The 13,290-nt window shown below is 43.6% G+C and overlaps 1 protein-coding gene and 1 pseudogene across 1 annotated transcript; one reads left to right on the top strand and one right to left on the bottom strand.

Moving 5' to 3' along the window:
- Window positions 1–3,051: 3,051 nt before the first annotated feature.
- Window positions 3,052–5,143, bottom strand: LOC113889193 (the record flags this gene model as incomplete). Its single annotated transcript, XM_027535984.1, is given in 2 exon segments — window positions 3,052–4,375; window positions 4,377–5,143. Coding segments are annotated over 2 exon segments (2,091 nt in total), but the record flags the coding sequence as incomplete, so codon positions are not given.
- Window positions 5,144–5,391: 248 nt separating this feature from the next.
- LOC113889192 lies at window positions 5,392–5,986 on the top strand (annotated as a pseudogene).
- The last annotated feature ends 7,304 nt before the right edge of the window (window positions 5,987–13,290 follow it).

Raw genomic sequence — 13,290 nt, 5'->3', positions numbered from 1 at the left:
CATTTGAATGAAGCTATCTGATGAGGCCCTGCAGGGGTAGGGTGGGGGAAGTTGGGGGTGAGGGTGGGTTCTGCAGACAATAGCCCCTGCCTGCAGGGCCTGCTGGCCTGACGGGCTGAGGAGGCCCTTTGGCGGCGGCAGCAGTGGTGGTGGTGGGGCCATGCCCCTGACTCCTGCAACTCGATCCCTTCAAGGAAATTTCTGGGGTGACTCCTGTCCAGGGAATCATCCAAATGGGCCTGTTTCTGAAAAAAAGCCCGAGTCACAGCTGTGACAGGTACTCTGGATCTCTTGGCACATGGATTGACCTGCACCCTCCCATCCTGTCAGATCTTTTGGACATGCTGGAAGAGGTCTTTGGCCTCGGCCAGAAAACAAGCCGAGATAAGCAAACACGTTCTTGCTTGTGTTTTTGAACAGGGAGAAAATGATGCATGGCCATGGATTGGAGAGAAACCTGCTCCTCTCACACGCCTTAAAGCAGGAAGTTCTCAGGGGACAGAACCTGCCTTCACTTCTCAGGGGGACCATGACGGTCCCTTCGCCTTGTGCGCCCCCGACCCCTAGCCCAGTCCCGCATTCCCGTCTCCCTAACCTCACACTCCCCTACCCCACCCCACCCCCACCCCACCCCCACCCCTGGCCACCGAGGGGGGCCCAGGGAGGGATGGCAGTCTCAGCCCCGGATCTGAGATGTCACTCGTGAAAGCGCTGTAGGCCGAGATGCCAGATGGCTGCCCGGCTGCTTGGTGTCCATCTCCATCAGCCATGCCCGAAAGGCACTTGAGATCATGGACAGCAAATAGTGCACCCAGAAAACACAAAAGGATCCTCCTGAACGCAGAACGGTGGTTGTTATGTGCCGGCAGCCAGCGTGAAGAACTCGGCCCGTGGCAAAGGTCATGAGGAAGGAGGCTCAACATACGCAAAGGTGGGATCAAGCCTCAGGAGTCCCTCTGGAAATTCTCGAGCATCTGCCCCCAAAACCAGAGTCTGCATTCTTTACTGTCTTGTGCTCTCACCTACACCTCTGACTTTACGGGGGGCTATCCCCCCCACCTCTCTCTGAAAAAGAGTTAACTTAGAGCTCCAGTTAATAATAATTCCTGGGCGTGACAGGAGTGTTTCAACCTACAGACTCCACCGAAGCTTCTTTAGCCTGCCTGACAGGTTTGTCCGGCCACATGTGATTGTTCACAGCCTCCCAACTGTGAGAGGCACGAGATACTTTAAACCTTGTAAAAGCAGATTCTTTTGAGAAGTTAGGAAATTATTAGTGTGGTATAGTGGGTTGATTAGAAGTCATATTGGTGAAGGGTTTGTCATTTGTTGGGCCAACGTTTACTGCTAAGTCTCCACATCCCCTGCCCTTATACACATTAATGAATATATAGAAGTAATTATTATCCTTTGATATTAATCACATTAGACCGTAGGCTAAGCAAATTCTTTCCTTAATTAAAACCCACTGCACCCTCACCCTATAAGAATGTAACCTTATCTGGTTCCTTTGGAAGGTGCCATCTGTTTTAAGAATAATCACTCCTGGAAAAATAAGTGTTCAGGTTGACTGACTGCTGTCACAAGGAGAGGGTCATAAATTGTCAGCAGGTCTCCTGGCCAGAAGATGATGTAACACCCCTAAGACCTTTGAATACATCTGTATGAAGCACCTGATTTTGATAAAAGTCAGGATTTCTGACCCCATGGGACTTTTGTATTACATCTCTGCCGAGGTCCAGCCCAGCTGATCCAGGGAGTTTGAAGTGGGGACGGCGTCTGCGAGGATCAGGATACAATAGCTGCAATTAGATATTAATTAGAGATATAAGGAGTAATAGAATGAGGGTAGCTCAGTAGGAAAATTCAGTGGAGAAAAGAGGCTGAGTAGCTTGGTTTATGCGGGAGACCAATAACACTTCAAGACAAGAAGTTTGCACCACTTACGTAGGCCGCAGGCATCCTTCCATTCTCCTGAAGGAGAGGAGACACTGAGGCCCCCCCCCCCAGTAAGATCTTAGAAGCCCAGGAAAAATTAGTAGGCTTGGTGGGTTCCGTGCTCCAGATGGAGACTCAGCCAGAGTTTGATAGAGAGAGCGACATGGGGAGACCAGTATTTCCAGAAACTGATCCCAATTCTTTATTTTCCATGGTCTACTTTTATACACTGAGATGTTATGCAAAAGTCATGTGGGGTCAGCTTCCTGACTTTTATCAAATTCAGGTGCTTCATACAAATGTATACAGAGGTCTTAGGGGTGTCATATCATCTTCTGGCCAGGGGGCCTGCTGACAATTATGACCCTCTCCTTGTGACAGCGGTCAGTCAACCAGGACACTTATTTCTCCAGGGGTGATTATTCTTAAAAAAGACTCCACCTTCTGAAGGTACCAGATAAAGTTACATTCCTATGGGCTGAGGGTGTAGTGGGTTTTAATTAAGGAAAGAATTTACTTAGCCTAAGGTCTAATGTGATTAACATCAAAGGTTAATACTTATTTCTTCTATATATTCATTAATGTGTATAAGGGCAGGGGATGTGGAGACTTAGCAAAAAACATTGGTTCAACAAATGAAAAACCCTTCACCAATAAAATTTCTAATCAGCCTACTATACTTATACTAATGGTTTTCTAACTTTTCTAAGGAACCTGTTTTTAGAAGGTTTAAAGCATCTCGTGCCTCTCATGGTTGGGAGGCTGTGAGCAATCACATGTGTCTGGACAAACCTGTCAGGCAGGCTAGAGAACCTTCAGAGGAGTCTGAAAGTTAAAACACTCTTGTCACGCCCAGGAGTTTTTATTAACTGGAGCTCTAAGTTAACTCCTTCTCCGAAAGAGGTGGTGGGGGACAGCCCCCCGTAAAGTCAGAGGTGTAGGTGAGAGCACAAAGTAGTAAAGCAGGCAGGCTCTGCTTATGGGGGTAGATGCTCGAGGATTTCCAGGGGGACTCCTGAGTCTTGATCCTGCTTTTGCATACGTTGAGCCTCCTTCCTCATGACCTTTGCCATGGGCGGAGTGCCTCACGCTGGCCTCCAACATCTCCCCCTTTTTATTTCTTAAAGCAGCCAGATGCAGCTCAGTCGCGAGCTTCCAAATGCTCTGCTGAAGAATCCGGACAATACAAGGAAGAATAATTATGAGAAGTAGGATTAGAGCACCAATGACAGCATAACTAGGGATATTAGACAGAATATTTTTTCCAGGAATAAAGTTAGAGAAAGTGTGAAAAAAGTCACCACCGGTGACGGTAAAATCCATTCGAGAGTGTTCCAAGGTCTGTATTTGATTATGAATTTTCCCTAAGTCCAGGCCAATATCAGAACTATTCCAAACACCTGAGATATGATTTTTAATCTTTTCCCACTCATAATCTGTCTCATTTACCGTCAAAGATGTCACGCATATCCACTTGTAATCCGCTTGGCATATCAAAGCCATCTTCACCTTTAAAGCCTGTAACTCAGCCCCAATATGCATAATTGCCTCTTCTAAGGCGTCTACTCTCATCTCTAATTTCCTATCTATAGCTTCCTGAGTTGCTAGAGTTAAAGAAACATTTTTAGACATGGTATCAACATATTGGGCAGTATGCACTTGTTGAGTCAATGATATTGCTGCTGCAGTAACAGAACTAATTGCTGCTATTAAAGCTGATATTCCTAAAATAAGTAAGCCCACAAACCACCGTGATCACATTAAATCCTGTAGTTGTTGTAGCACAGCGAGACCGTAATTGTCATACCAGTGGGAGGTCACGGTCACAGGTATAATGAGATAGGGTGGGCGTTGCAACACCACAAAAGAGCAAATATTATATTGAGGGGTCAAACAGGATGAAAACATACATTGTTCACAAGTTACCACGTTAGGTCCACCTGAATAATTTATGCGTACATTAAGTTTGTTGGAGTCATTAGTAAAAAGGAAAACATAAGGCGAGGGTAAACAAACTAAAACAGAATAAGTGGAATTGTTATCTGGGCGAGATGAAGAAACGGGGGCAGTAGCAGCAAGGGCTCTCCAAATCTCAGGTTGCCAATAGGTTTTGCTTTTAGTTGTATAAGACAGCATAGGAGGAACAAATTGGTTAATATGCCATCTAGTGGCTTGCGTAGGCCAAGGAAGAGGAATCCTATTCCAATTCTCAAATCTGCCTTTAAATGTTATCTTGATCAATGGATCCTCACCCGGATTCGGGTTACTCCAGTCCTGAATAGTATAATTCCCACCGCCTGGTATCCTATAATCAATCCTTGAACTATAAGTACAAGTTGTCCAAGTCGGATACCCAGTACGGCCATCTATGGTCTTCCACACTTCATCTGAAGGAGCAACCTTATAACACTTTGGATAACCGGAAGGGGGTGTAAAGCGCAGGGTCACGGATCCCAGGCAAGCGGGCCACTAATACCCAAACTACCCAATGATGTAAAGACTGGGAATCTATTTTTGAGGAATATGTTATAATTATTTCTGTAGAGGCCCCGATGCACCCTTCTTTAGTGGGTGTTATAAAACTCTTTGGATTACTGGGGAAGTTAAAGCAAACAGGAAGATCGTCTATTAATCCCCAGAAAGTATGATTAAAATTAATAGGATATTTATCTTTAGTGTAAGAAGTATAGAATCCTCCCAAAAGCTGAGGTTGGTCTGTGTTGACCCGTATAGGCTCATTATTCCAGGAAACAACCTGGAAAGTTGGAGGATCTGGGAGATATGCCCAATACTTACCTGAAATAGGAGAGGCGCTTACCTGGCAGGAAAGCAAGGCAAGCATGGCAATAAAAACTTTCTCAGGAGAATTTGGAGATCCCTGCAAGGAAGTCATTCCTCGTGCTTGGTGATAGAGTGTTTTTATTTGTTCACAAGTGGGTATGGGGGCATTCCGGGTCACCTGAGCTTGGCGGCCTGGGATGTTTCTGCAGCGCAGGGAATCAGGGGGAGTAGTGTCCCATATGTGAAGCTGAGACATCTGTTTGGTGGGTGGATCTGTTCCTTGCTCATCCAAGGTTCCTGAAGTCAATTGTCTTGATGTCGGCAGCGTCTCCCATGCTGGCTGGGGAAGCGGAGGCAGAGGAGGCCCCTTCCTCTTGCGGGGTTGCAGCAGCCGTGTAGTCCGGTATCCGAGGGGCTGAGACATGACGAATCAATCTGTATGGAGCCCAAATTGGAGAGTCTGTGTCCTGTGGGAAAACACAAGCATATCCTCGACCGCTGGTTAACAACGGATCGGGACCTTTCCATTGTCTGGAGAGGAGGTCCTTCCATTTAACTAATGGCTTTGCATTCAATTGCTCCGGGCACCAATGGCAAAGCATTGCAGTAGTTCTGGCCGAATCGGCATTTAAAATATTTATTACAGCTCTCTTTGCTGCATCTACTGCGAGAATGAAGACCATTCTCAGCAACCCTAACCCTAACCCTAACTTGAAGGGACGGACAGTTATTGTGAAGGGCCCCAGAGGCACCCTGCGGAGGGACTTCAATCACATCAATGTAGAACTCAGTCTCCTTGGAAAGAAAAAGAAGAGGCTCCGTGTTGACAAATGGTGGGGAAACAGAAAGGAACTGGCCACTGTTTGCACAATCTGTAGTCACGTACAGAACATGATCAAGGGTGTTACACTGGGCTTCCGTTACAAGATGAGGTCGGTGTATGCCCACTTCCCCATCAACGTTGTTATTCAGGAGAATGGTTCTCTTGTGGAAATCCGAAATTTTTGGGGTGAAAAATACATACACAGTGTTTGAATAAGGCCAGGGGTTGCCTGTTCAGTATCTCAAGCCCAGAAAAATGAGTTGATTCTTGAAGGAAATGACATTGAACTTGTGTCAAATTCAGCTGCTTTGATTCAGCAAGCCACCACAGTTAAAAACAAGGATATCATAAAATTTTTGGATGGTATCTATGTTTCTGAAAAAGGAACAGTTCAACAGGCTGATGAATAAGATCTCAGTGATCCTGCTGCAGAAACAACAAGATAGCAGATGTTTCTATGGACCTGGTTGTGATATTTTAAAGAGACAATAAAAACTCTTGATTTGAAAAAAAAAATACAATATTTATTACAAAAAGAGCATGTTGCAAGATTTGATGGGGAGAGCTATACTTAAACTTCCCTTCTTTTAATTTTTGAATTTGAACCTTTAATATTTGATGTGCTCTTTCCACAATGGCTTGTCCCTGGGGATTATAAGGGATGCCTGTATTGTGTTTAATTTGAAACTGTAAACAAAATTCCTGAAAAGACTTAGAAGTATAAGCAGGGGCATTATCAGTTTTCAAAGCCTTTGGCAGACCTAGATATGAAAAACAAGTAAAGATATGTTGTATAACATCTTTAACTGCCTCTCCGGTATGAGCAGTTGCAATAATGACATGAGAAAAGGTATCTACAGTTACTTGAACAAAGGAAAGTTTTCCAAATGAAGAGATATGAGTTACGTCCATTTGCCAGAGTATGTTAGGTTTGAGACTGCAAAGGTTAACTCCCATAGGTAGACTATTATAAACAGTGGGGCAGTGTAAGCAAGAGCACACAATCTCCCTAGCAGTTTCTCTGGGAATTTGGAATTGATATCTTAAAGCAGTAGCATTTTGATGATGAAGTAAGTGAGAGGCTCTGGCTTCCTTAATCACCGTAGCCACTGTATTTCTGATTAACAAGTCAGCCAAGTCATTAAAGGCATTTAAAGGGCCGGGCAATCCAGAATGAGCCTGAATGTGTCCAATGAAAAATATTTTATTTCTTTTCCAAATTTGTTGCTGTGAATTACTTAACAAATTAAATATGGTAGTTTTATTTTCAGGCAAAACCACAGTTTAAATGTGTGGAAACAACCTGACAATATACTGAGAATCAGAATAAAGGTTAAATTCTTCATCTGCAAACATAGCAAAAGGCTCTATGACTGCTGTTATTTCAGGTCTTTGAGCTGAAGTTTCCCGTGTTTCTAAAACCTTTTGGTGATTTTCAGTGACTATGGAGGCTTTACCATTTGCTGACCCGTCAGTAAAAACTATCTGAGAATTTGGAATAGGAGATTGTTTACATCTGACAGGAAAAATAACTGGATGTCTGGATATAAAATTCAGCAAAACATGCGAAGGTAAATGATGCAGAATTTGACTACAATAATTTCCTATGGCAATCTGCCAGTCCTCATTAAACATTAGAAGGGCATCAAGTTGTTCTTTATTATATGGAATTACAATTTCTGCTGGTTCTTTACTGAACAATTCAATGCTCCGTTTTCTCCCTTTTAATATCAACATAGCTATCAGTCCTGGATAAGAAGCCACTACTTTTTGAGCTTGGGCGGGGAGATGGACCCATTCTAGGGGGCCGTTTTGCCATAAAACTCCCATAGGCACAGTTGGAGTAGCTAAGCAGAGGAGTTGCCAGTTTGTCTGTAAATTAACTCGTTTTACATAGCTATCAGATAGGGCTGCTTCTACTTTGTCTAAAGCTTCCTGAGCCTCAGCAGTTAATTGTCTTTTAGAAGTTGGGTCAGGATCCCCGCGTAAAATATTAAAAAGAGGCTTTAATTCAGCAGTGGTTAATTTTAAATAAGGTCTGATCCAATTAATATCTCCTAAAAGTTTTTGATAATCATTTAAAGTAACAAGGTGATCTTTTCTCAATTTTAATGGGACATGAGTTACAGTTTCTGAATTGATAACCCATCCTAAGTAGGTTATGGGCAGATTGACTTGAATTTTCTCTGGGGTAATTTTTAAGCCTCTGTCTGTTTATGCCTGGGTCAAATCCTGGAGGACAGTTTGTAAATGAGCCCTATCAGAGTGGGCAATTAAGATGTCATCCATATAATGGATCATATAGACTTGTTCATATTTACTTCTAACATCTTCTAAAGCAGCATTAACAAACTTTTGACATAGGATGGGGCTATTTTTCATTCCTTGAGGCAAAACCTTCCATTGAAACCATAGATAAGGGTGTTTAAGATTTTCTGATGGAAGACTAAAGGCAAATCGCTTTTTATTCTCAGTATTTAAGGGAATGGTGAAAAAAGAATCTTGTAAATCAATTACAATTACATTGTGTCCCTCTGGAATGGCTACTGGGGAAGGGACCCCAGGTTGTAGGGCCCCCATGTCCTCCACGTGGCATTAATAGCTCTTAAATCTTATAAAAGTCTCCATTTACCAGACTTTTTCTTAACAACAAAAATAGGAGTATTCCAGGGGCTATTGGAGGGCTCAATATGTCCCAATTCTAGTTGTTCAAAAATTAATGTTTTAGCTACCAGAAGTTTTTCTTTAGTCAGAGGCCATTGTTCTACCCACACTGGCTCCTGAGATTTCCACGTAATGGGGTCGGCAGCAAAAACAATGGCCTCCATCAAAAATTTGGATACCCCAATCCAGTACGGAATTTTTGAGGAGCCGGGCAGATTGGCTCAATTATTCCTGTCTGCTGTTTACCTAATCCTTTTGAAGGGTCAAAGCCCATTGGTAACATTTGAGCAGTTACTTTATCATCAGGGCTAAAAAGTAACATGCCCATTTGAGACAGTATATCCCTTCCCCACAGCGAGAAGGGCAGCGAAGGAATCACATATGGTTGGAATGTTCCACGGGTATCCCCAAATTGCCAGTCTAAAATTTTTGCACTTCGAGCTACTTCAGGAGCTCTCCCGATGCCCACTGTTATTTGCAGTAGTATGTGTGGGCCAGGAATTGGGCCAGTCTTTCCCAGAAATACAGGAAACATCTGCTCCTGTGTCTAATAGCCCTTCAATAGACTCGCCACTGACAAGAATAGATTTCATGGGACGCTTTTTAGTAATTTCTGTTACCCAAAAAGCCATGTCACTGGACCCAAATCCCGTGTCCCATCTTTCATTTTGGGTGGCTGTTTGCCCAATTGCAGTATGATAAGGCAAAAGTAAAAGTTGGGCTATTCTCTGTCCCTGATGTATTTGGAAAGTTTTAGTCAGGGGTGAAATCATTATTTGAATTTCTCCTGTATAATCTGAATCAATTACTCCAGGAATAATTGTAAGACCTTGCATAGCTAGGGAACCTCTGCCTAGTATAATTCCTACCAGGCCAGTTGGTAATGGCCCTTTAATCCCTGTAGGAATTTTTACAGTGGGGCTATCTGGAGTTAATATTGTTGAGGTGGTGGAACTGAGGTCCAGTCCTGCACTGCCTGGGGTTGCTCTAAGGAGCTCTACAATGGGACGAAGGGAATGAATGGGTTCAGTGAGGCTGCCCCAATCATTGTCAGGGCCTGGGGCTGGGCCCTCAACCCGTTTCCTGAGTTCTGGCCAGGGCCTAAAAAGGCTCCATTTTTATGGAATCATGACCTACAGTCCCTTGCCCAATGATATCCTTTCTGACAGCGAGGGCAAAAGGACCTAGTATTGATGGGTGTGTGTGTGTGGGGGGGGGGGGGGGCGGGCGCAGCAGGGTCTTGCAGAGCAGACACAGCTGGTTGGGCCGGATTAGGCAGATAAGAACCGGGTGTTCTTTGAGGGCAATAAAGAGAAGTGTGTCCCTCCTGGCCACAGGAAAAACAAGTTCTAGGGAATGCATTCCTGCCTTGGTTATTGGGATCACCTTGTGATGGCTTATTCTTGTTAGTAAAAAAAGATTGGATTGCCTGCTGATAAGAATTCCCTTTTATTGCTGCAGCTATAGCAACACCCTGTAGCATTGACGGTCCTACATCTGCACACTGTTTCATATAATCAGTTAAAGATCCAGTTCTTCTAACAGGGCGCAATATAGCCTGGCAGGTGGAATTAGCATTTTCAAAGGGCAAGTGTTTTGTTAATAATTTAGCTGCCTCAGAATCAGAAATTATTCTCTGGACAGCTTCTGAGAGTTGTGAGACAAAGTCTTCAAATGGCTCTTCTGACTTTTGTTTAATATCAGATAGAGCGGCACCTGATGCCTTACCAGCAGGCAATGAACGCCAGGCAGTAAAGGCACAATCAGCCACCTGTTGTATAGCAGTCCTATCTAATTTCATCTGTTCGCCATATGAGGGGTAGTCGGCCTGTCCAAGTAATATAGGTTCAGTGATATGTTTAAGGTCTCCATTTTGGTTAGAAAAAGCATATATATGAGCAAGATCATCATATTCAGATTTCCAAAGTATGAAATGTCCTCTGGACAGGCAAGCCCTAGCAATTGTTTTCCACTCTCGAGGTGTTAACCATTGGCCTGCTAAATTTTTGACTAGCTGCATCATATATGGGGCTTTAGGCCCATATGAAATACATGCATTTTTAAGTTCTTTTGCTAATTGAAAAGAAACAGGCTCCCAGTTGATAGCCTTTTGTTCCCTTTCATCATTGTCAAAAATTAAAGGGAAACAAGCCTGAAGTTGGAATTTCTCACCAGGCACAGAAAAGGCCCGTCTCCATGGGATCGATATTGGAAATTTCTCACTTTGATAAGGAGGTGGCGGCAATATTGTGGGTTTAATAGGACCTGTACGGCTTGATATGGGAGGTGGTAGCAGTGGCATAGGTTCCATATCCTCTGCTCTGTACTCTGGAGCTCTTTGAACTGTTTGGTATCCAGAGGTTATATATGGATCAACTGGGAAGGTCTCTTGGAAATTGCTAGGGGCATATGGCCTGATAGGAGACGTTTCCCTTAAGCTCTTTGGAGCTGATGGCCTGACAGGGGAAGTTTCTCTTAGGCTTTTAGGGGCATCTTTGTTTAAGAGATGCCAATTTTCATCAGAGCGATATTTAGCTGTTATCTCATCTAAATTCTCTTTTTCTTTTGGGGGAAGCTGATCTTGTTTCTCATCCTTATCTTTAAGTTGTTCCTGAGTAATCATAGCTGCTAACATCTTTCTTAATTGCCCATAGTCAGGCAGGTCTTCATTTTTCTCATTTTCCTCAGGTTTAACTACAGTTTCATCCTCATTTTCCTCTTTAAAAGTTACTCTTTTAGATTCAGGGGCAGGTTTAGCCACAGCATTTTCTTCACTATCCCCTTTAAAATGTACTTTTTCTGAAACTGGGACAGGGTCTAAGACATCTCTAATGATATTCCATAAGGAAAAAGCGTCACTAGGCACCTTTTCTGAGCCATGTTCGGCATGGTAAGTTTTTAGTTGTTGTCCTACTTTCTCCCAGACATCTAAGTTGACAGTGCCTTCATCTGGAAACCAGGGACAGTGCTCTTGTACAAATGAAAAAAATGATTGAATGGTAGATTTTTAAACTTTGATTCCTCTTTTACTTAATAAGTGCAAAATTACTCCTATAAAGAGGTGTCTTTCATTTGATTCAGTGTTACCCATGTCAGATAATTAAGTATAATAGAAGATAAAGCTATTAGCTTTCAAAAGATCAGGCTTTTCGTTGGCCTTTTAACTTGAAACCGTTTTTTCTCTCTAACTCAACTCTTTAACACTTTCAACACTTCCCACTCTTACTCGCTCTGTCTATCCTACAGGGGTGTCTGCGGCACCCTGAGTGGGGTCCTAGCCATCCCTAAAATTCAACACTGGGGGAATAGGGTTGGGAACCTACCTTCGAATCACCTGTCTCAGGCGCCACCTGCCGAGGTCCAGCCCCGGCTGATCCAGGGAGTTCGAAGCCGGGACAGCGTCTGCGAGGATCAGGATACAATAGCTTCAATTAGATATTAATTAGAGATATAAAGAGTAATACAATGAGGATAGCTCAGTAGGAAAGTTCAGTGGAGAAAAGAGGCTGAGTAGCTTGGTTTACACGGGAGACCAATAAAACTTCAAGACAAGAAGTTTGCACCAGTTACGTAGGCCGCAGGCGTCCTTCCATTCTCCCAAAGCAGAGGAGACACTGAGGGCTCCCCGGTCAGATCTTAGAAGCCCAGGCAAAATTAGTAAGCTTGGTGGGTTCCACGCTCCAGGTGGAGACCCAGCCAGAGTTTGATAGAGAGAGCGACATGGGGAGACCAGTATTTCCAGAAACTGATCCCAATTCTTTATTTTCCATGGTCTACTTTTATACACTGAGATGTTATGCAAAAGTCACGCGGGGTCAGCAGTCCTGACTTTTAACAAAGTCAGGTGCTTCATACAAATGTATACAGAGGTCTTAGGGGTGTTACATCATCTTCTGGCCAGGGGACCTGCTGACAGTTTATGACCCTTTCCTTGCGACAGCGGTCAGTCAACCAGGACACTTATTTCTCCAGGGGTGATTATTCTTAAAAAAGACTCCACCTTCTGAAGGTACCAGATAAAATTACATTCCTATAGGCTGAGGGTGTAGTGGGTTTTAATTAAGGAAAGAATTTACTTAGCCTAAGGTCTAATGTGATTAATATCAAAGGTTAATACTTATTTCTTCTATATATTCATTAATGTGTGTAAGGGCAAGGGATGTGGAGACAGCAAAAAACATTGGTTCAACAAATGAAAAGCCCTTCACCAATACAATTTCTAATCAGCCCACTATACTTATACTAATGGTTTTCTAACTTTTCTAAGGAACCTGTTTTTAGAAGGTTTAAAGCATCTCGTGCCTCTCACGGTTGGGAGGCTGTGAGCAACCACATGTGGCCGGACAAACCTGTCAGGCAGGCTAGAGAATCTTCAGAGGAGTCTGAAGGTTAAAATACTCTTGTCACACCCAGGAGTTTTTATTAACTGGAGCTCTAAGTTAACTCCTTCTCCAAAAGAGGTGGTGGGGGAGAGCCCCCTGTAAAGTCAGAGGTGTAGGTGAGAGCACAAAGTAGTAAAGCATGCAGGCTGTGGTTATGGGGGTAGATGCTCAAGGATTTCCAGAGGGAACTCCTGAGGCTCGATCCCGCCTTTGCGTATGTCAAGCCTCCTTCCTTATGACCTTTGCCATGGGCAGAGTGCCTCACGCTGGCCCCCAACACATCTCTGTGTATAAAAACGGGCCCTGGAAAATAAAGAATGGAATTAATTCCTGGAAAGACTGGTCTCCTCATGTCGTTCTTTCTCTCACCTTCTGGCTGAAGTCCCATCTGGAGTGCGGAGGCTCGTCAAGCCTACTAATTTTGCCTGGGCTTCTAAGATCTGACTGGGGAGGCCTTAGTGTCTCCTCTCCTTTGGGAGAATGGAAGGATGCCTGCGCCCTACGTAGGTGAGACAAATTTCTTGTCTTGAAATTTTATTGGCTTTCCATGTAAACCAAATTATTCAGCCTATTTTCTCCACTGAATTTTCCTACTGAGCTATCTGTATTTAACCACTCTTTATATCTTTAATTCTATCATATCCTGATCGCCGATGCCATCCTCACTTTGAATTCCTTGGATCCACTGGGGCTGGACCCCGG

This window comes from Bos indicus x Bos taurus, unplaced genomic scaffold (assembly GCF_003369695.1).
Source record: "Bos indicus x Bos taurus breed Angus x Brahman F1 hybrid unplaced genomic scaffold, Bos_hybrid_MaternalHap_v2.0 tig00004301_arrow_arrow_obj, whole genome shotgun sequence".
NCBI lineage: Eukaryota > Metazoa > Chordata > Mammalia > Artiodactyla > Bovidae > Bos > Bos indicus x Bos taurus.
This window is presented reverse-complemented; position numbering and strand designations above follow the sequence as displayed.